We start from the raw sequence: 23,410 nt of genomic DNA, 5'->3' as shown, positions 1-23,410 counted from the left end.
TTTAAAGTAATATGATATTTATTAAAGTATGGATCAAAATAAAAATATTAATAAAATTTATAGATTGCGAAAAAAAAAATAATAGCAGTTTTTTATTTTTTTTTTATCTCTTATTACTTAAATTATTGTGGTAAAATGTACTGTACACTTTGATTTATACTAGTAATTTTTAATTTAGACTACAGAGCAACTGTTTGAATAAGTAGCTTTTCTTCATAACAGAACTCTCTATTGCACATTAATTTTACATATACATCAAATTTAATTTTAGTGTTTGAATTCTTCATTAGTAGTTCATGCTACAAAGTTATCTCAAACACTTCTGACTTGGTGGAGGGGCCCTTGGCAGGAAAAAGTAAACAGAAGACCTCAACTTGGGAAAGAATGTCTAATTTTTTTCAACAAAATATTTTGTTTAAATTTCAAGCCCTAAATTAGTAGAGCCCATGCTTTCTATGATTATTTATTATCCGTGCCGGTTGCACTTTGACTTGATTAATTTGATTCTTCAATTAACATAATTTTTGATTTCTTTGCACTATATGTTATCTTTGACATATCAATAAATTTTGGTTTTACCGGAGATGCCCTGCCCCCCCCCCCCGGGGGGGGGCAAAGTGTTTATGTTGCTTCTTGCAACAGAGCTTGGGTGTCTCACGTTTTGTCCAGTTTCTCCAATGGAACCCAGGCAGAAATGAGATCTAGCTTGAACAGTCATCAACGTTCCAAAAACCTTATTCGGCAAATGAACTTCTCCAGCGTGACTTTCGTTACTTAAACTGTTCTGTTTGGGTATATAGGATTTTATGGTGAATTTTAAGCATATGGCAATGCTGTTAACAAGTTCTTTTTTTAATGGGAGCGATAAAAATAGTCTGTTCCTCTTTCTCAAACTTTTTCATAGTGACGACTTAACCGAAAATAGTGACGAGTAAACAAGAGTTTAATAACATTGTGGTCTATGAAAGCTGGAAGGGTCTGCAGAAAAATGACTTAACTGGAGTGACGACTTATCAGGGTGACGACTTAACGAGGTTTTACTGTATATCTTATATATAAATGTGAAAGTATGTCTGTATGTCTGTTCTTTATACAAATCTACAGTTTTAGGTCGATCGTCGCCAGATTTTGCATATACAGTCGAATTCCGTTATAACAAACTCCAAGAGACCGGAGAAATCAGTTTGTTATAACAAAATTTCGTTATAAAGGAATTTCAGGTTGTTTGCATTGTTCCTATGTAAACGTATTTGAGGGATTAGAAAAAGAGTTTGTTAAAACAAGATTTTTGCTGTAACAGTATTCTTTAAAACGGGATTCGACTGTATACCGAACAGGACCGGGAATGAACCGTAGGCTACTTTAAAAGTTCGTCAGAGCTGGGTAAATGCCCAAAATGGGTGAAAAACTGTCGGGCAACAATGGTTTTGGGGCCTCAACAATCACTTTCGGAACATTTACTTTGGTTACCGTGGTTCCCTAACAATGTGTTTGAGACGTTTATGTATGCCTTTATAATGGTTTAACCTTTAATTCTGTCATTATAACAGTTTATTCCTTTATAACGGTTTGTCACTTTTCCAATCCTCCCATTAATTGAAGAAAACCCGGGAAGCGCTGGGTATTATGGGTAGAATATGTATAGGGTGTCCTGTAAGTGATAATGCTGCCATTATCTCATCAACCGCCCATCGTAGAGGTATAGTTTCAATTTAAAAAATGCATAATTTTAGTAATTTTTTCTTACTTGATACAGAATTTTTTTTGATTAAGAAATAATTAATGAGCTATACATATATAAATTTTTTATGGGGCAGGCAACGTCGCCGGGTATCAGCTAGTGTTATATATAAATGTGAAAGTCTGTATGTATGCATGTATGTATGTTCGTTATACAAATCTACAGTTTTAGACTGATCATCGCCAGATTTTGCATATATACCAAACAGGACCAGGATTGAACCGTAGGCTACTTTAAAAGTTCGTAAGAGCTAGCCAAATACCCGAAATGGGCAAAAAAACTGTCGGGCAACAATGATTTTGGGCCTCAACAATCACTTTCGGCCTCAACAATCACTTTCGGAACATTTACTTTGGCTACCGTGGTTCCCAACAATTCGTTTCAGACATGTATATGCCTTTACAATGGTTTGTCACATCTTTAATGCTGCATTATAACAGTTAGCTTTTTGAATAGACACCATCATCAGCATCACTTTGAGGGTAAGGCAAAGGATGATGCCCCATAGAAATCAGTGTTAAAATTACCGATTTTACTGTAGAAATGCGGAAATTTGGTGGGGGTTTTCCACTACATCAATAATTTTAAAAATTGTATTGAATGCTCGATTTTTGAAATATTCAGTTCGCTTAGAGATATACGAAGCCCAGGAGATTAAATATGAAGTAATTAGCCAAACCTATACTTTTGAGTTGGATATTCGAGCAATATCATTGATTTCATTTAAATCTTCTCAGGTATGAAAATTAATGTCTCCATATTGTCTCTTTTGATATTTATTTGCATAAATTCATGTGGGTTAGGATATTGTAAAATTAGTTATGAGCCCGTGAAAAGTGCATCGAAAAAATTCCACAGCTTTAACTAAGGATTTTTGGAAGCTGGAACAGACAGATGGATAACTTGAAGTTCGGGGGGGGGGGGGAATCGAAATACCTAGCACCCCTTAAAAAAAGAAAAATATATATTCATTTCTACGTTTCTGTGTAAATCTAGATTTGTTTATTTCATGAATCGCGCAGGTCGCCATATTGGTTAACTTGGACACTGTTTGTATGTCCCTCAAGAAAAAGAGAGGGAGATATCACGTGATCCAAAAAAGCCTCATTGAAGAAAACCCGGGCAGCGCCGGGTATTATAGCTAGTATATATATAAAATGGATTTTCTGTATGTCTGTGTGTGTGTATGTTCTCTATACAAATCTACAATTTTTGATCAATCGTCACCAAATTTTGCATATATACCAAATGGGACCCGACTTGAACCATAGACAACTTTAAAATTTCGTCAGAGAAGGGCAAATGCACCAAATGGGCAAAAACCTGTCGGGCAACAATAGTTTTCGGGCCTCAACAATCACTTTCTGAACGTTTAGTTACCGTGATTCCTTAGCAATGTGTTTCAGACGTGTATATGCCTCTACAATAGTTTGTCATTTCTTCAACGATGCCATTATATGTATAATAGTGTATGCGTTTATAATTGTTTGTCACATTTTCAATACGCCCAGTAATGAGGCTTTTTGAAAAGACATCATAATCATCATCAGTATCTCTTTGAGGGTCAGGAAAAGGGTGATCCTCATAGAAATCAGTGTTAAAATTGCAGATTTTGATGTAGAAATATGGTAATTTGGTGGGGTTTTCTGTCGCATCAATAATTTTAAAAATTGTATTGAATTCTCGATTTTTGAAATATTGAGTTCGCTTAGAGATATACGAAGCTCAGAAAACTAAATATGAAATAATTAGCCGGACCTACTTTTCAGTTGGATATCCATGCAATAATATTGATTTCAACATTTTATTTATATCTTCTCAAGCATGAAAATTAATGCCTCCGTATTGTCTTCTAATATTCAACTGCATAAATTCATGTGGGGTTATTATATTTTAAAATTAATTATGGGCAAAAAGTACATCGAAAAAATTCCACAGCTTTAATTAAGCATTTTTGAAAGCTGAAACAGGCAGATGGATAACTTGAAATTTGGGGGGATCAAAATACTTAGCGCCCCTTAAAAAGGGGGAAAAATATATATTCATTTCTATGTTTCTTTAAATCTAGATTTGTTCATTTCATGAGTTGCACAGGAAGTTGCCATATTGGTTAACTTAGACACTGTTTGCATGTCCTTCAAAGAAAGAGGGAGATATCACGTGATCCAAAAAGCCTCATTAAAGAAAACCCGGGCAGCGCCGGGTATTATAGCTAGTTTTAAATATAAAATGGGTAGATTCTGGTGAAAGAAACAAGATCAAATGTTCAAAAAAGCTTGAAACAAAAGCACAACTTAGACTTGCATCAGTGGCAAAAACAAGAAAAATAATTACTTTTCTAATGTAATAGAGACTTTTCAAGTCTCTCCTGTAGGGATTTTGTTTTTTTAAATTAGTGATTACTAAGTCTACAAGCTAAATCTAGAAACACTCATTTTCAAATTTTTTTTGAAATCCAAAATACCATGTGTTAAAATGTCTATGTTAGAAGCCTCGCATTTGTTGATATTGTAGAGAATGTAAAAATATAAATATCAAGAAGTCTCTCAAAAAATTTTTATGATAAAAAAATTTAAAAAAAATATTTCTTTTAGAGGAAATCTATGTATTTTTTTCCTTGGGGGGAGGGGGGGGCACCCCCTTCTTCTGAGCTGAGATAACACTGTTTTTTAAAGTAAAAAGTAATCCGGTGTATGCTACTGCATATATGTTTATAAAACTATTTTATTTACTGCCTCACTTTCAAAGTGCTACAAAAATCAAATTTCCATTTTCCACCCCTGCAGTCATAAAAAAAATGGAAATTTAATTAACATTGGAGTGTGATAGTTTTAAATTAAATTAACTATTTGAATTATAACCACAATATTGATGAAGCTTGTCTGAATTATATTCCTATGACCAGATTTAAATAAAATAATCTCCTTTTATATGAAAAAGAAATTGTATCTGTTCAGAAACTAGTAATTTTAGTGTAGATTCATAAATAACAGTAAAGGAAGCAGCCGAACAAAAGTTAAATGCCTCTAAATAGAAGAAAAACTATTCAACAGTCTCAGTATCACATAGTTTTCATTTGATAAGCTAATTAAATTGAGGATGTCCATACCTCCCTCTAGTGGGATTCATAAGTAAAAAGTCTCAAACACAAACCACAGAGTTTTTAGGCTAAATGTCAATGCTTGAATATATTCAGAATCAGTCTTTTTTAACTATTATCCGCCCGATTTGCACTCAAAAAGGAATAAAACTAAAAAATTACTTCATAAAATTAAATGTATTCACTTTTTGAATTTTATTTTGAATTTTATTTTTAATTTATATAATGCAGAAAATATTAGTTCAAAGTTTGTTAGCAATAAATGTGAAGCATTGACAGCTCCATAAATTGAAAAAAAAAAAAACCCTGACAAATTAAAGTAGTGTATTCATGTGTAAAAACAACTGTCCCTATACCTTCCTACTCTCCTTGTGTGCCTCTAGTATCACATGCACTGTGGATTAGCTAATGCTGATTTAGCAGAGGATAATGGTATATGTTTTACTCATAAGTTCATCTTACTTATACTCTTATTTGTATAAAGAAATAATTATAATAATATTGTGGAGAAAATAAAGTACTAAAATGGACAAATAACCACCACAGTATGCATTTTATTACAGTGAAATCCTGTTTTAACGAATACCATTATAACGAAAATCTCATTTTAATGAACACTTTTCTGATCCCCCAGTTAAGTTTACATAGGAACAATACAAACACCTGGAATTCCTTTATAACAAAATTTCGTTATAATGAAGGGATTTCTCCGGTCTCTTGGAGTTTGTATTAACGGGATTTGACTGTATATAACTGTTATTGAATAGATTCTAGGTTGAAGAGTGCCGTGTTTGTAGAAGAAAAATTCCTATCCTAATTTACCTTTGAAAAAATGGAAGCAGTATTGTTGCTTGTAGTTTGACAGTAAAGACTGGTGATTAACAACAGCAGCTAAGAAGATTTCTCAGACATCAATGCTATCTTCACCTGCAGTTAAAATTTAAATATTTGGAAGTGAAAATATTTTGCACCACAGCTCTTTAGCCCATAATCTAATTACCACAATATCGACTGTAAGAGCATAGTTACTATTTTTATTGTTTGTTTTTATGCTTGTTGAATAGATTTGAGTGATTTATGACATAGCTATATTCATAATTGTGTTTTTTCCTTCAATTCCAAAGATCCTTTTGATTTGAATCATAATTTGGGTTCCGGGCTCTCACGAAAGAGTAAGTCCTCTTTTTGTTTTCTGTTCTGTTTTTGTTTATGACTAGCAACACATTTTTTTCTAGCAATGCAATATCTTGTGTATCCAGCTTCTTTTTTTTCATGGTAGTCTATTAATGTGTTGTTAATACATTATTTCTCTTAAATAATTTCTAAAGTGTTAATGATAAAAACTTACTTGCACAGAAATACTCGAATTGGTCTTGAGTTGCCTAGAGACCAAGAAATTGGTGACCAGAACGGCTGAAGTTGCTCGTTTTCTCCTTGCACTGCACTGCTACAGCACAAACCCTTCAAAACATGAGAAACTGAGAAAAAATGACAGTGTTTTTAATTTCTTACCTCCACAGATTGGCATAATATTTTCCAACACTATGCCTGAGAAGGTAGATGAGACATTTATTAAAAACTTAACCATATTTATTAACGTATTATAAAGTCAGGCAGAGACATCCTGATGCTGGAATGATGAACTAATTAAAAATTAATGATTCAGTACATGAAAAAAATCAGCATGAGAAGCAATCAAGCTTATTTAAATCGCAAAATTTAAATTTCAGTTTTACTTTATTTAACTTTAATGATATTGAAGTAAAAGTAACCTAGTATGGTACACACGTTATTAAAATTTGGTAAAGTTCTTAATTAAAAGAAATATAAAAAATTTAGTAAAAAAAAAAAATATATATATATCTACACACACACATAGACTTGAGCTTATAATCCTTAGATACAGTGTAGAAAGATAGCTGTTCTATTTCTAGATTTTGTGCATGGAAAAAATTTCAGTAAAATATAGGGAGCGCTAAACTTATATATAATTGCACTAAACATTTGCAGTGCATTAAAATGGGACACTAGGGTTTCCCTGATAAAAAAGCAAAGAAATTAGTTTTTGCATAAAGCATTGAATTTGATGCCCTAGTTGCTGATTTAAAATAATAATAGATGGTGTACCAACATAAATACAGTTTCACTTTCAATTTTAATACAAAAAGTGAAAAATCTAAAGTTTGCTCGTGTTTAATAGAATTCATTAAATCTGCAAAAGAATAAAAATGTGTAAATTATTAAGCAACATTATGCCAAGTCTGAAACATGTCATAATAAATTAATCCATCAATTGCACGAGAAACAATTTTGGCAATAGAATATGTTTTTCATTTTGTTGATGCTGAAAGACCCTTTGGTTGAATGGATAGAGAAACACTGCACCATGTGTGCATATCACAAAACATGTGATACTGAGTTGCCACCAGGTATTTCTTTTAAAGGGTTGGGGGAAAGTCCTCAGGAATATAAAATCATTTTTCTCAACAAGAAACAAATCATGAAGTTAATTTGAGCTGAATGACCTTTTATGTTACATAAATACAGATTTTTAGTGTTCGTAATTTGTTTGTTTATTGTTTATTTGTTAGCTTAGTCATTAATTTTCTGAATTTAATTTTAGAGATTAGGTGGGAAAATATGAATTTTTTAATGATTAACAACATTCCTTTTAAGTAATAAGCAGTCTGTTAATTTAAATATACAAAACTTTGATTTATAAATTTTAAAAGAAAGCAGATTTATTAAATTTTTTTTTAAATCATGATTTATTCATAACTCTGAGGAAGGGGCTGACATTACTCCAACCCCGGGGCTTGAGACAATTACCATAGTTTTTTTTGTTTTTCATTCTATAAATTCACTACAGAAGGGCCTGTAAAAAGTCTGGCTTGCGAGCATGTCATAGATCCCAGCCTACGGGCCTGCTCTAGGCTAGAATGGAGTAGCGACAAGACTTGTGTGTGCAGTCACCAGTCAACCAATCGCTTAAATATTCTAGTCGCCAATACTCTAATGTCCTCATTTGAGAGGCATTGTAAAAATACACGTGTTAAGTCACCTGAATACTGTCTTCTGGTATCTAGGTAACAACACATCGGTTTCACACCTGTGTGAGGAGGACTTGAGTATTCCATGTAATTGAGTGGGAAGTAACACCAACTATTTCCACACTCTCTAATTCGATTATAAACTTTAGTGATTTAATTCACGGTACCAAATAGAATGAGAGATAATACAATTTTCGGTCATATTTGCATTAACATTGATTAAAATGTAGAATTATTAGTATGATTAACTGAAATGAATTTTGAATGTTTACTTACTGCAGCTTTTTTTTTTCTTTCCTTCCAGTGAATAACTATATAATGAAAGCCTTTATTCGAGGTCGAGAACATTTTGGTACCCCAGTTTCTATGAAACAACTCAGAGGGCACTCCGGAATCGGGGTAATTGTTAACTTTTACATATCTTTTCAAAATGTTTTAATATTTTCCAATCATGATTCATTAGAGGCAAAATAATCTGGATCCATATCGTTTGTTGTGAACCAGGGCTTGACAATGCCTAGTTGGAATTAGTTCCTAAAATTTTCTCTTAATTGAGGATAAAATTGTTGGCATAAAATTTTCAGAATTTACTTCAGCATGCCAATTAACAGGGGGAGGGGACCAAATCCCAAAATAGTTGGAAAAATAATAAATCGGACCATTTTTATTCTCAGGAAACTTGAAATTTTTTTTGCTGGTGCCTAAATGTTTTTTTTAATATTTGTCATGTATGTCCCTGTTGTAAACTTAATGAACATTCATATTCAGTCCTGTCCATATTTCTACTTACTACTGCTGAATCACACACGTATTCATCATACCCATTCCTCTGAGAAATTTCTAACAGTTTATGTGTACTGGAAAGTTTGGTGTTGTGTACCTGATGTGAAGATTAAATTTTGAAAGGCAAACTCTCTCTCATCAATTGTTGATTGATGTACAATCTTCCTTCATTTTTTGGTTCATCGAGCAATCTTAGCCTTCACATTTGGATATGCAATTGTGTGAAATGTAATGAAAAACTCTTTGAAACTGAGATATTGTTCAATACCCAGAGGGAAAAAAAGACATGAATCAAAGTTTGGTTAAAAAATTTGTTCTTTTTTCTTGCCAAAATCAACCCTTTTTGGTTTTAAGCATTGAGTTTTAACCCATCACCACAAAAAAAGGCATGAATCAGACTTTGATTGAAAAATATACTCATGTTTTTTTTTTGCTGAAATCAACATTCCTGCATTACCCATTTGAACAACCTGTAAATAATCAAAAAAGGGACAAGAACATATTCACCCTCAGACAATTTTACAACATAACTAAAGCATTGGAATATGTTCTGTGGATCCTGACCCTGATGTGAAAGATTGAATCAATCTATTGATCACACTGATTCATATCAAGCTTTGTTGTAAGTCAAAGTTTTCATGTGGCCTCCAAACCTTTACTGCTATTTTAGTGTTCAAATTTTTGCTTAGCTTGAGTGTTTTCTTTCTTTACATCAAAATTTTTCGGTATGAGATGAATATAAAATTGGATTTTCCCTCTAGTAAAGGACTATAAGTGTGACTTCGACTAATACATCAATATAATAATTATATTGAGTAATTTTTTTTTCCATTTAACAAATATCTCGATCAATGATGATGTTTCTTTCAGAATTATCTGTTCGATCGACGAGCTTTGAATAAAGGTTTTGAACCTCCCAACGACAGAGGGTGTAGGATTTGTGGAAAGATTGGCCACTTCATGGCTTCGTGTGTGAATTATCAGAAAGGATCGTCTGGGAAGCAAAAATCGCCCATGAACAGTCAGAATCAGATGAAGTCAGAAAGAGGTGAGTATTATCTGTATATGCACCTGGAAATGTTTTTCCCTCTACTGGAGCAGGTATTACCTAGAATTGTCAAGGAATTCAATTATTACCGAAAGAATGGAAATCACACATATTCATTATAAAATTGGAAAGGTTGTGAGAGTTATGTAAATTTATTTTTTATTGAAATGTTATACAGGATGGCTATAACTAAATTTTGAGATTTCGAAATGCTGTCAAGTGAACACCACTGGTCAAAATGACTTTTTCTAGCATGGCCCAAGTCTTCAACCACCTGCTTATATCTCTTCGTTGAGACATAGCGGCAGACCATGTTTTGGCTAGGAGGAGGTCAGAATGACTTGAAAATTTGCATGAATACTACTTAAGCAATGGAATTTAGTTTGGCAAGAGGGGAAAACATAAAAATGTACTGATAGATAGTTGATCTACAGATATTCATCAAACAAGGAGAGTTTGCTCAAAGAATAGAAATAAATGTCAGTCATGACAAAATGACAATTAGCATTGCATGATTTCATAGTTCATGGAGCCATTGTGAAAATGAAATCATAAAACAAAGACCTATGACTTAGACATGAAACGTTCAACATGTTGTTCACCTTGCTCTACTACGAGATGGAAACTCAAAACTGTATGTTCCATAACACATCTGAGTGTGTCTTGGTGTTAATGCTGTGCTTAGTCAGTCAGTCAAGTTAGCAATCTGACCACTGTGCATAACATTCTTGTGGCAGCCCTAAAAACCAGAAATCACAAGTGGTAAGCTCAGGTGAATGTGGCGACCAGGGTGTTGTGTCATCCAGTCATTCCTGAAATGGTTTTTCAGCAGCTGGCTGCTTCACTGGTGTTTGGACATACACGTTGATGAACATTGTACTATCCAAGCACTGACACTGTTTAAGTACCAAAATGATATGGTTTTGCAAAACAAATTCAAAAACAAAATATAGCTTGTTAGTCAAGATAACAGGTAACAGGCTACTGCAACAAGATCAATCTCCCCATAAAAGACTGGGCCAATGATAAATGCTGCGACAAACCCACATCACACATTGATCTTTGCAAAATGAATCAGTAATGGTTGCAGTGGGAACAGATTCTTGTTAACCCATATTTTGCAGTTTTATGTGTTGACAGCACTCTGCAGATAGGGATGGGCTTTCTCTGTCTGCAAAATATGCCCTATTTCCATCCAGCAAAAAATTTCCAATGTTTGATGAGTGCAGCAGCAACTATCAGTACATTTTAAGGTTTCCGTTTTGCTAAACAAAATTCCAATTGCTTCAGGGGTATTCATGCAAATTTGAGAGTCATTCTTTTTTCCCCCACCCTTTTCATTTAAGCAAATAACAAAATACGAATATAAATTACAGAGAGACTAAGACACAAAATACTCACATATATTACATGCACTATGCAGACCTGCCAACTTTCCCGATTTAGTCCAGCAATGCTGGATCTTGCATTGTCTTCCAGAGTAGGAATTCATATTTTCGAGTTTCGATCATTCCCATCTATGTAAAAAAAATGAAAACCTGAAAAATAAGGAAAGCAAACATCAAGTTTGCTGTTTTCCACTGCCACTTTTTTTTTTTTGAAAATCGACCTTCCCGACCCCCATCTTGATTTACATGAAAAGCTGTAGGGACATCACATCACTTGAACCAGTGTTTCCCAAAGCGGGCAGTATCGCCTCCTGGGGGACAATAGAAGCTCAGGGCTACCGGCTCTATAGACTGACTTGAGCTAGGGGGGGAGGGGCGATGAGAAGAAAAAATTTTGAAGAAGAGGGGCGATGGAACGAAATGTTTGGGGAACTATGACCTATAAATGGTACCCTGTATGGATGGTGGCCAAAGCTGTCCAAATCTATGAACGTAAACAAACATGGCAAAACGTTCATGTTGAAAGTTTTTTCTTTTGTTTTAAATGTTTGATCACAAGGTAGTTGGTAGATAGTATTACTATGTTGGCTAATATTTCATACAAAAATTATGAAAATCATGATCTGTATACCAAAAATACAGGACATTGCTAGTTATGGGTAAAATTCCTAATTACCAATAGGAGAGAAAGTGAATGCTGTTATAAATCTGCAAATTAGAATTTCATGAAAAAATGTTTAACATAACGAAAATGTCCAGTAAGTATGAACTTTGAGGCACAAATATGAGCCGATTTCCTCGGTGAAAGACATAAAGAGCAATAGGCCTACAACAGCGCAATTAATCAATAATTACACTTCACACATGGTTAGAAAAACTGATGGCAGATGGCGGCACTACACGTAACAAGCATTACACAGAAACAAACTTTCGTTAGGTTCACAACACACATGCACATTCCAACATGTACTAGTTTGTTTGAAGTTCCGCAGAGAAATATGGATGAAGTGCATGTGTGGTTTAGTAGTAAGTATCATTCGAGGGAGCATTATATATATATTGAAAAAATGGGCATCCCTTTAGAATAGTCGTACAGCAAATAATGACGAAAATACATCAACGTATGTCTGGTGCTGTCTGGGTTTTCTTCAATTACTGTGAGGATTGAAAAAAGTGACAAACCATTGTAGAGGCATATACATGTCTGGAAAGCATTGCTTGGGAACTACGATAACCAAAGTAAACATTCCAAAAGTCATTGTTGAGGCTAAGGAACCATTGTTGGCCAACAGTTTTTTTTGCCCAGTTCTGATGAACTTTTATGGCAGTATTCACCAACACAGTTTAAACTGCAATCACAGGTGAAAGGATTGAAGATCAAAACAGATTGGTTAAACCAATCCGTGTCGATCACTAATTGTTTAACCTGAGATTGTAGTTAAACTGTGTTGTGTGTGTGGTTAATATGGCTGTTTAAGTAGCCTATCGTTCAAGTTGGGTCTTGTTTGGTATATATGCAAAAAACACAGAAAATCAATTTTATGTATATAGATTTGGTTACCTTATGTATTACAAATACAAATACAACGCCACAACAGGCAAATTGCCCAACGAGGTGGCTGACTTAAGAACATCATGGATACCCGAGCCCCTAGCTACTACTGCTACACCACACATGCACCCCCCCCCCCCGCGGAACCCCCCCAACGAATCGGTATATGCGGGAATATGCGTGTACGTGTAGTGCAACCTGACATAGAGTTTGTTTCTGTGTAATGCTTGTTATGTGTAGTGCTGTCATCTGCCCCCAGTTTTACTAACTATGAGTGAAGTGTTATGGTTGAATGATTTACCGTTGTAGGACTGTTGCTCTCTGTGGCAAGACTTTTTAACGGGGAGATCGGCTCGCATTTGCGCCTTGAAGTTGGGAACCACAGAAAACCAACTTCAGCCGACCACCACTGTGGGGTTCGAACCCGGATCCTCGCATCACGAGTCCGGCACTATAACCACTCGACCACCACAGCGGCTTACCTCTTATGTTGGTTGTTATATGACTATTAAAAAATTTGGCATGCTGTAGTACATTAGCCAAATTTTTGAGTAAACTGTAGAATTTTCATAAAGTTACAGGATTTTTATCTTCTGAAGGTTGGCAGGTCAGTCTGACTATGTAACTAACCCCCCCAAGGGACTATAAGGTCTTTCTAGCAGGCCTATATAATTTTTATTGTTGAATTTCGAAAATCATTCTAACCAGTGGTTCTTACTTTACATTGTTTTGAAATCATGTCTTTAATTATAATCACCTAGCATTTTAGTATGTTAGAAAATGAACTAGAGACAAGTGCATTGCTCTCCAAAATGTTATACACGTCAATTTAAAATAACAGTGATACACAGACTTGAATTCTGTAACTTCTACCAAGACTAACCAACGATGTGAGTTGAAGAAAATTTTTCCACTGATAATGGTCCTCCTACCTCAGGAGGAAGAGAAGAGAGGTGAATGAGCAGATCTTTATTTTTTCTTATCTACTTCCAGTGCAACCTCTGACTGGGAAGCATTTCTATTCTAAAAATATGACATGGAAAGTTTTTAAAGTATGTCTAATTAAAAACGAAATTATTTTTAAGATGAGATGATGTAAATGTAGGGATGTTTAAGTCTGGGTGTTACTGCAGTAATGAAGTGTAAACACTGCATAATGAAGTGTTTTATTATTTTAGCTCATTTAAGAAAAACCTCACATTCATGAACGCATTCATTATCACGCAAGATCTTTCCATCACACTAGCTCTGTATCACATCACATTCGCCAATGATGACTGTGGTCTCATCACCACACACGAAAGATGCAATTAAAAAAAAACTATATGTCCTCAACACCATTTCTCTCATTGTGGAAGCGTTGTCTCTTTTTGCAGATGCATGTGCCGAAAACTCTCAGCCGAATTCTTCTCTGACATTTGCATGCTTTAAAGGATCTGATAACACCTACGAACGAAAAAGGTTGAAACGTAAAAGTTTTATGCGCCGTGCTTATCAGGTAAGGCTTCAGCATAACAGCTGCTTCCTAGCAATGAGCAAAGAATAAAGACTAACAATTCCTATTCCCCCCGTACCAAAAAAGGGGAGAAATATAGAGTGAGAGAGTTCAGGGATTTTGTTTTAAGGTCTGGTAAATTGCTCAAATCGAGTTGGGTTCAGGATGCATTTTGAATCTACTTCAGGATGTTTATGTTGGAGACGAATTCTATTATTGAAATATTTGATTAAAGATTGGTGAAAGCCTGTCATTGTTATACTTGATAGAATGATGGTGAAGAATTTTTTTGGTAAACTGGGGGGGGGGGGGGGGGTCTTTTCGCTGGCTCGTTGGTCAAGGAAACGACTTATCATTGATAATTTATATGATTTCTGAACTAAAATAATATATATTTTATTTTCATATTTAGATAGAATAAGTCCACATTGGCCTCACAGAGGTTCACACGACTTGGCAATCGTTTGTTTCTTTTCCTCACGCATACACACGCATGGATGGTCCATGACGTCACAGCTCTGTTGGTATTGGTGTAGGTGGAACAGCAGTACCCCCTTCATAGTGTTCTTGAACATGTTAAGCCATGAACCTGTCCACAAGCTTGACTTTGCGACTGGTCCTAATTGTTCAAATGCTTATCTGCCAGTGGGTCTTTGGCATCTTGAGGCATGAAACAGCTAATGTTAACCCTAGAGGTCATACTTGACCTGTGTGCGACTAAGATTTAAATTCAATGTATGTCATAACCATAAGTCACACTTTCAACAAAAATTTGCCATTTTCGGAAAACTAATGGTTTTTTTTTTAATCATTTTTTTTCACTTAGTTATATTATTTGTCTCCTGAACTTTTTGACGCCAAATTTTTATTAGATCGTAGTTATTCCACCAGAAATTAGAATGATAGATGTTTCTAACTGTTATTTTTCCAAGAGTTACTTCATATCTCTGCAACTTTTTTGGAAGGATGTGGATGAGTTAGCAGAGGTTCTAGGATGATCTAGAAACCAAAAGTAGGCCCATTCATGAGACAGAGCGACGGGCTATTATCTGGTTAATAAGAGGAGGGGGGTTCAGGAGCCAAAAAGTCGTAAGGATACCTTTGCTGAAAACAAGTCATTGCACTGAATGTTTTTCTGAGCTGGAGTAATGCTCTTATTATGGGAATTTCTAGGAGGCATAAGCTAGAAAACACAGTGAACTGACTATCTGCAATTAGGAGTAAATAGCGTAGAATGAATAGTCCCATTTGCAATAAAACTAGGCTGTTGCATGACTAAAAATATGGTGGAGCATGCATTAAACTATGATCTGACATGCCATATTGATATTGTACAAATTCATTGTGATTCAATGATGGCTTGATGCAGAGCCGTCTTAATGCATGGGCTCAACCCAAGAAAAAATAATTCCAGAAATGTTTTGGTTGCTGGTCAAATAAATGCAGAGTTTTGTTCAAAAACAAAACATCTGATGCTTGCTCTGATACATAATATCATATTAAAAACATTTGCTTTCTTTCGTTTGAAAATAAAATACAGCTCCCAGCTCTAACCTAGTATAAATATAAATTTTTGAAATACATGATAAAAATGATTTTATCATGTATTCGGAGCACCCAGAAATCCTTGGCGCAGTTTGGAAACCTCAGTATTAAAGAGTAGAGAAGGTTTTCTGTAAAAAATATTGATTTTTCTACTCACATCTATACTTCATCTGCATAAAAGACCACAGAAAATATTCAGTAGTATATAATCTGCATTAAGAAATTCCAATGTGTTTTGTAATCTAGAGGGGATTATATGCAGGAAAATACAGTACCTCAGAAGATTTCATTCACATCAACATCTGATGCACCCAGTGAAGTGAAGGCAGAATTAGAGTCAATGTGACCTTCTAGACTGATCAGAGATGGCTGAGTAAATCTGAGAGGGTCCTCACCACCTGTCCATTTCTGGTTTTTTCCATGGGATATACTCGTTAGGGATTTCTGGAGAAATTCCTATTGTTTCTCTGTGAGGCATCTCTTGGATGATGATGTTCTACCATACTCCCCTTCACCATTGGCAGCAATACAGGAAGGGAGGGGCATTGCCCATCTAGTTGTAAAGACGGAGATGACTGATCTAATGTATATGAATACATATGAACTAAAATTATCATCATTTGCACCCCCCCCCCCTTAGTTTTTGAAGTCTATCTCCTCCTATGCCCTTCACCTCTAATTTTTGGCAAACAACTTTTTGGCTTGCCCTCACACTATCAAAATGGAAGAGCTTACCATTTCTATGTGCTCTTGAAGTTCTGTGATTCTATTTGAAAGTGTTGGAAACTAAAAGATATTTTTGGATTTCATGGTCAAAAAGCATCAAGCTAACGATAGCAAAGAAATCTTAACAGAGGAGAAGTGGCGCAGAGCTGTGTGTTGGAATAAAAGTTTTGCTGTAATTGCATGTATTATGAAAAACAAAATTAGCTTCTTCTTGGATGTTGTTCTAATAATTTTTTCTAATTTGCTCTCACCGTATGCCTTTTAGTTTCTCATGCCATCTAATGAGCTATGTTTGTAAGCTTTCGCACAATTTAAAACATTTTATAGCAATAATAACATAGTAACATTTCCCCCTTCTCGATGATCGGAAAAGTATTTCGATGTTGCATGATTGTAGATCATTGTTAGATCTATTGCTTAAAATTAAGTTGCATTGCATGTTTTTAATATTATATATTTGCCTTCTTTCATCCATCAGAAAAGGAAAGGAATGCAGGCAGAGTATCCTCCAACCAAGGAGGACAAAGCTCCAGAAGACCATTGAAGACACAGCAGAAGGATTTGCCGCACCTACAACAAACAGTCCAAGGAAGAAACAACAAAAGACGCGACTCCCCTCAGAGTTTTCCTTCACCCATTTCTCATCACCGCATGCCATCCCAGCCTCAGCATCTGTCAAATGCGGCACCTCCTCAACAACGTTTTGCTTCACCGATGCTATCACATCCCCAGCTCTGTGCAAATGGCCAGTCACCTCAGTTCCCGTTGCCGATCCCGCAGAGGATGTTCACTGCCAGGCCCACCACGACTTTGCCGTTTCCCATCAACAATATTCGTCATAACCCCAGTGGTATGGTCGGAGGCTCCATCATCGGCAGTTCCCAGAACAAACTTGAGTTGCAGAAGCAAGCTGCAGCCGCTGTGGCTGCGTCCGTCATGGGCACCCAACATAACCCATATGCAGCGGCCCAGTTGCGCGAGATCAAGCAGCAGCTCCACAGCCATCCGAATCAGGCGTTACCACAGCAGATGCAGCAGCCAGTGCCACTGCTGGTTCCGCAGACACCATCATGTGCTGTACCATCTCGAAATCCATCTGTCCAGTTTCCTCTGAACGAGCTTCACAACGTCAGGGATGGAGCGATGCAACACAGGCCGCCCCAGATATCATTCGTGACAAGGCCGGCTAACATTTCGGTACCCATGGCATCAAAGAACATTCCAGTCCCAAATAGGACGGCAAACGTTCCGATCACGCAGAGACCGCATAGCATACCAGTCCCAAATCGAGGACCCGATATCGGACTGATGAACATGATGCATTCAGCAAATAGACACCAGAATCCACAACAGCTCCATAATCCTCGTTCAAATCATCCTCACTATCATCCTACATTCTCATAGATTTTTTTTTTAAAAGCAAATTTGTTATGGTGCTTTGATTTGTTTTTAAATCGAGACAAGTTTAAGCGGTAATCCCACGCTGTGGTTTTTTAAATTATTAAACTTCCTTTCTTTTTTTACTCCCCTCTTCTAATTTCTCATCTCGTCTCATTAGTTGTTGAAATTCAAATCACTGCTTAGAAAATATATTGTTATTATCTTGATTCGGTTAGACAAAGTTAATCGAAGCTCGTGAGATTCTAGACTACAAGATATTATTGCTAACACCTCTACAATGAGCTTAAGATGCTTTGTAATATATTGCGAGTGACTTTTATTGTGTCTATTCAATGCGTGAAGAATATACACATATATCATGCATTTGCATGGATTCATCCCGCCCCTTCCAAGTACACACAAAGTGCTCACTGAATTGTGAATTGGTTTGAAGGCAAAAGAATTTCATGAACAAGTGAAAATATACTTGACTGTGTTATGCATTAGTGATCTTTGAGTTGAAAATATTTATTCATCTTTTATGGAAAAACTGCTCAACCAACCCCGCTTCCATCCCGTAATACAGTAAAACCTCTCTTAATAGTCGCTCCACAGATGCATTCACTTCTCTTTTACAGCAGAGTAATACTTTTTGGCTAATTTACAATCTTTTTGGCAAACTTCACTTGAATCCCCCTTTCTTCATGAACACTCCTATTCTATGGACTGGTTTTTTTTTGTTTTTTTTTTGACTGACCTGCATCCGCAAAAGATTGAGGGTTATCCAAAACTGAGAAGAAACCAAAATATGAAATTTGTAAGATTAAGATTACTGTAAATACTCACGTGTGTAAGCCGACTTCCCCCCCCCCCCCCAAAAAAAAAAATATCAGGAAATTTTAGAGGGGGAAAAACTTTGTATGTCTTCGTGCAGTAAAAGTTGCCATGAAAAATGATTAAAATTCTAACCCATTTCTTCTGAGTCCCCAAGCTCTACATTGAAAGCCGAATTGTTATACGGTGTGGCATCTTTGCTTTCATCTTCAACTGTGCTGTTATCGCCATCATCATTTTCAAGAAGAATGTCGGCTCTAGTTCCGTCCATTGTGTTGCCGATGCAACATTTTTTAAAGGATTTGACGACAATTTTTATGGAAATAGAATTCCACGCCTTGTGAACCGACTGACACACTAGGCCAATGCCATGTTACTTTAAGGCACCACTTTTTATTGTTTCTTCATCTTTGGATCTCATCCATTCGGTCCATAAATTCCTAAAATAATCTTTAAAAGGCTAGTTGATGCTCTTACATCTAAAAGGTGCAAAACTGACATTAGTCCACTGTGTCTTAAAGCCAGCAACAATTTCGATTATTTTGCACTGGCTATAACATCATCGGTTCTGTGGGATTCGGACATAGCTGCAAAAATCACTCTACTGATGTGGCATCATCTCAAGTAGTCCAACAATGTTGCAGATCATAAAACTGATCTGTGTATAAGCCGACTTCTCCCCTCCTCCTCAAATTAAAAAAAAAATTGTCAACAAAAAAACTCTGTTTGTATATGAGTATATACAGTAATGTAATCAGTTACACGGTTGGCATGATAGATGGTTTTGACACACACCATGATGACATCTAGTAAACATGGGCATTTGGATTCCTAGTGTAGTATCGCTGTCATAATTTTTGGATGATGATCATATGTTCGCTTTTCATCACCCTTATCATTTGAAGATCAACCTGCAGTATATTCTTTCATGTTCCCAAACTTTTAGGCGCGAATGTGAGCCGATCTCCCTGTTAAAAAGTCTCTCCACAGAGAGCAACCAGGCCTACAACATTTAAAAAATTCATGACACGCCAGCAAGAGTAAACTAGCCAAGTTGTCTGTTTCTGAATTTAGAAAAGAGATTGCAGCACTATTTGAGCACATAATAAGCATTCCTAGGTTCACAACTCATATTCCAATGCATACTCATTCGTTGAAGTTCCATACAGAAATATGGAAAAGGGGACGTGGGGTTTTGTAGTAGTTATATTCTTTCATAATCTTATTGACAGTTTCCTGCTATTTAGTGAAACGTTTCTCATCAGGCAAGAACGGCTGCACCCTACAACAAACTGTCATGCTTATTCATGGAACCTGGCACTCGTGCATCTGAATAGCGCCCTTTCAAAAGGTTGTTAAATCATTGTAATTTCACATTTTTTATGTGCAATATTTGACTGAAACCCATCCATGCCTTTATGTTTGAAGAGAGTTAGGGTTGCGGCATAACTAAATATGCCCCAAACTAGTGGCAGGTATAGCAGCCATTCGTTTTGGACATGACAGGTACGCCCTATCAATTGTTTGAATTCATGTTAGTGATAGCAACCTGGGTGCATCTGGTTTTTCAGGTTCACAAAGCTGAGCCGGAAGAGATCTTGGTAACGGGATAAGTTTGGTGGCAGTGCTCAGGTGTTCATTCATTCAGAGCCATTTGTTTTGTCTTAATTCAGTGAGAACTCCTGTGTATTTCAGCTCACTTCACTTCAATGTACCATAGATAACGTATCTTAATTAATTTTATATCTAAACAAATTCATTGTAGACTATTTTGTTTACTGATGATAGCAAGAACGATTATATTTTTTTCTATCATCATAGTTATTCATGTTGCTAAATATGGGGGGGGGGGAAGCACTTTGGACTGCATATGTATACTCATACAGTTGACACTCGATTTCACGAACTGGTCTTCTGGTCCCAAACAATATGTGGTTTCTTTGAATGTCCGATGACACAAACCAATTTTTCAAGTTCGTTAAAACGAGTGTTGACAGTATAATGTTTATTTGCTCCCTTTTGAATGCTGATGTATAACCTGTAAATTTGTCTGTTGAACGAAACTACTCTAAAGTAATCAAAGAAAATGTTATGATACATGTTATGGGAAATTATATTTTTCTAATACCAGTACGAAAACAGCAGAGAATGAGTTCTCGAGGTAGGTGTGCTTGATGTAATCGGTGGGACTATGATTAACAATTTGTGACAAAACTCTATTGTGTTTCAAGTTTTTTTCCCCATTTTGCTTCTAAAATGCTTCGATGATATCTCTTTGATCCAATAATTTTGCAATTGAGATATCGATGTAGTGTTTGTGTGTAATCAATCATAAAATCAATCTCGATCCTGTTTTGTACTCCCCTTTCTCCCTTAGTGTACCGCTGGTGTAAATTAGGTTTGTATGTTTTATACGCGGCTTACTAGCAATAGACAATTCAGTGAGAAACGCTTGCATGTGGTGACGATGCATGTGGTTTTGTAGTATCATGTGTTTGTGCATGCTTGGTGATTATGTTGGTGAGCAATAATTGTTACTTTGACAATTACATTTTATGGGGTTTTTTTTTGGCTGGGAACATGTGGGAGTATACTGAAGACCTAGACCTGTCTTGTTTGAACTACCATTTGAAATAATAAATTGGTTTGAATTATTGGTCATCGTATGCAGGCAAGAATCTGGATTAACGTTCAAATGAATTTTTTAGCATGATGATCTTGGGAATAGCCTTTCCCAACAGTCTATCTTCTACTCTTCTGCAGTCATTCCTATTGGCTCAGGCAGTCTATTTTCTACTTTCCTCTGCTCAACCCATCTTTTACTGCCCCCGCTGTCATCTCTATTGGCTCAAACAGTCTTAAATGCAGATATTGCCAATAGGTGATGTATGCTATTGACTGCTCTAGGTTGGTATGGTATGGCTCAGACCATCTGTCTTCTACTATCCTAGGGTTATCCCTATAGGCTCAGACACGCAGACTACCTTATCTACTTGCAGTCATCTCTATTGACCCTGACAGAAAAAAATCATCTTCTTTCCTTCAGCGATCCCTATCAGCTCAGTCTATCTTCTATGCACCTCAGGCTATCAGACAGCATTTGAGGCATCAGGCACGCCCAGACAGCTTCTTATTTATTCTCTTCTGATTATCCCTATTGACTGGGACAGAAAGGCTTCTACTCTCTTCTGATCATTCTCATTGGCTCAGACAGGCTATCTTCTACTCTCCTTTGGTCATCCCTTTTTGTTTAGACAGACTACCTTTCTACTCGCCTCCTGTCATCCTTATTTTCTCAGACTCTATCTTTAGTCACCTTATTGGGTCATATAGACTGTATTCTACTCTCCTCTGGTTGTCCCTATTGACTCAGACAGTACCTTTCATCCGAGGAGCCTTTCAGGTCAGCAGCAAAGTAAAGCCACTTCTGTAGAAGTAGAAGATGCTTGCCATAGTAGTAGGGGCTCTATAGACAGCTCTATGACCAAACTGCCCAGAAAAATGTAAGTATCCATAGGGTGTAAAATTATTTAGAAAATGATTGAACTCATAACAGTTTAAACTCTTTCACACTGATGATGATTTGGAAATATTTGTATAAGTTTGAAAAATGCCTGTTTGACATATTTCTATTGGGAAAAAAAGAATTGCAATACGCACAATAAGGAGTTTCCGACACATTTTTTAAGTATCACACTTGATATATATTTGCATAATGTGTAATTATCTATAGTAGACTCTCGCTAATCCGCCACATATCAGACCAGTGTATGCCAGGTTATCAAAGTTGCCAGATTGCTGGAAGTCAATTGAAAAAGCCTATTTATATAGTATAAACTTCTGTGCAGAAACATACAATGATATGTTTTCTTTCTCTATGCTTGAAGAAAGCCCACCTAAAAACGCCAGATTACTAGATGGGCTAGATTATCGAGATTCTACTGTAATTGTGGTGGGAAAGTTGGGGAATGGTCAAAAAATTGTTTCAATATTATCATAAAGAATTAATTGATTCATGTGCTATTTCGGTATCCATTTGTCAGGTTGGAAAAGAATGATCTTTATTGATGTGTCCGAATATCTTTGATACGAGCGGTTAAAAAAAATATTGTTAAACACACATTCACGTCATATTCGCTTGTGAAGACGATCGTTTTCCTCTTGAAAATTCTTGTTCATTGTTTAGGAATGGAGGTCATTGACCAAAACATAAACTGAAATTGTCTTTTTATTTTTAAATGACTGTGATTGGTTATGGTGTATATAAATATGGAGCAGGACATTATTTAGAAATGAGTTCTAATTATTTACTCTATTTTTTAATTTAAATTTCTCATATTGTTATTATCATCGATGGGAGAAAGAAATGCACGCTTTTGTGTGATTCGAAGGATTTTACATATTTTTTTTTAGATTCCATAGAATTTGAATTTTTTTTTAAATTGATACTTGCTTTGTGAAGTTTTTTTTTTTTTTAAATGGATTTGTTTTTTAGAACAGAAAATAATGAAAATATCGTCGAGTGATTGTAGTTTGTAGACAATATTGCTCCTCTTGCGATTGTTGTCAACGAGGAGTGTAAGGATATATATTGAATTTTTTTCTTTCTTTTGGTATGTTTTCTTTGGTATTTGTAAAAAAGAAAATCATTTTAAAAGAAACGACAAGTAATTGTAGATGGTTTTTTTTTTTTAATTTTTCTGTATATAAGTGTTTGTTGTAAATAAATATATATTATTTCTGCTGCAAATATTTGTATATGAATGGC

The 23,410-nt window shown here is 35.7% G+C and overlaps 1 protein-coding gene across 3 annotated transcripts in view; it reads left to right on the top strand.

The window, feature by feature from the left end:
* Nucleotides 1-23,116, top strand: part of LOC149065414 (terminal uridylyltransferase 4-like) — a 101,809-nt gene extending 78,693 nt beyond the window's left edge. For 2 of the 3 annotated variants that reach the window (XM_089254215.1, XM_089254216.1), the window contains exons 22-25: nt 5,966-6,013; nt 8,196-8,290; nt 9,545-9,722; nt 16,907-23,116. In XM_089254215.1, coding sequence (XP_089110341.1) covers nt 5,966-6,013; nt 8,196-8,290; nt 9,545-9,722; nt 16,907-17,832 — 1,247 coding nt within the window. In that variant the 3' untranslated portion in view covers nt 17,833-23,116. Of the gene's footprint in view, nt 1-5,965; nt 6,014-8,195; nt 8,291-9,544; nt 9,723-14,038; nt 14,161-16,906 lie in introns of all 3 variants that reach the window. The other variant, XM_089254217.1, reaches the window with a different exon arrangement.
* Nucleotides 23,117-23,410: the final 294 nt, after the last annotated feature.

Source organism: Pholcus phalangioides, unplaced genomic scaffold, assembly GCF_987345545.1.
Source record: "Pholcus phalangioides strain wild (caught in Gottingen) unplaced genomic scaffold, Ppha-v1.0 ptg000040l_1, whole genome shotgun sequence".
In the NCBI taxonomy this organism is placed as follows: domain Eukaryota; kingdom Metazoa; phylum Arthropoda; class Arachnida; order Araneae; family Pholcidae; genus Pholcus; species Pholcus phalangioides.
This window is presented reverse-complemented; position numbering and strand designations above follow the sequence as displayed.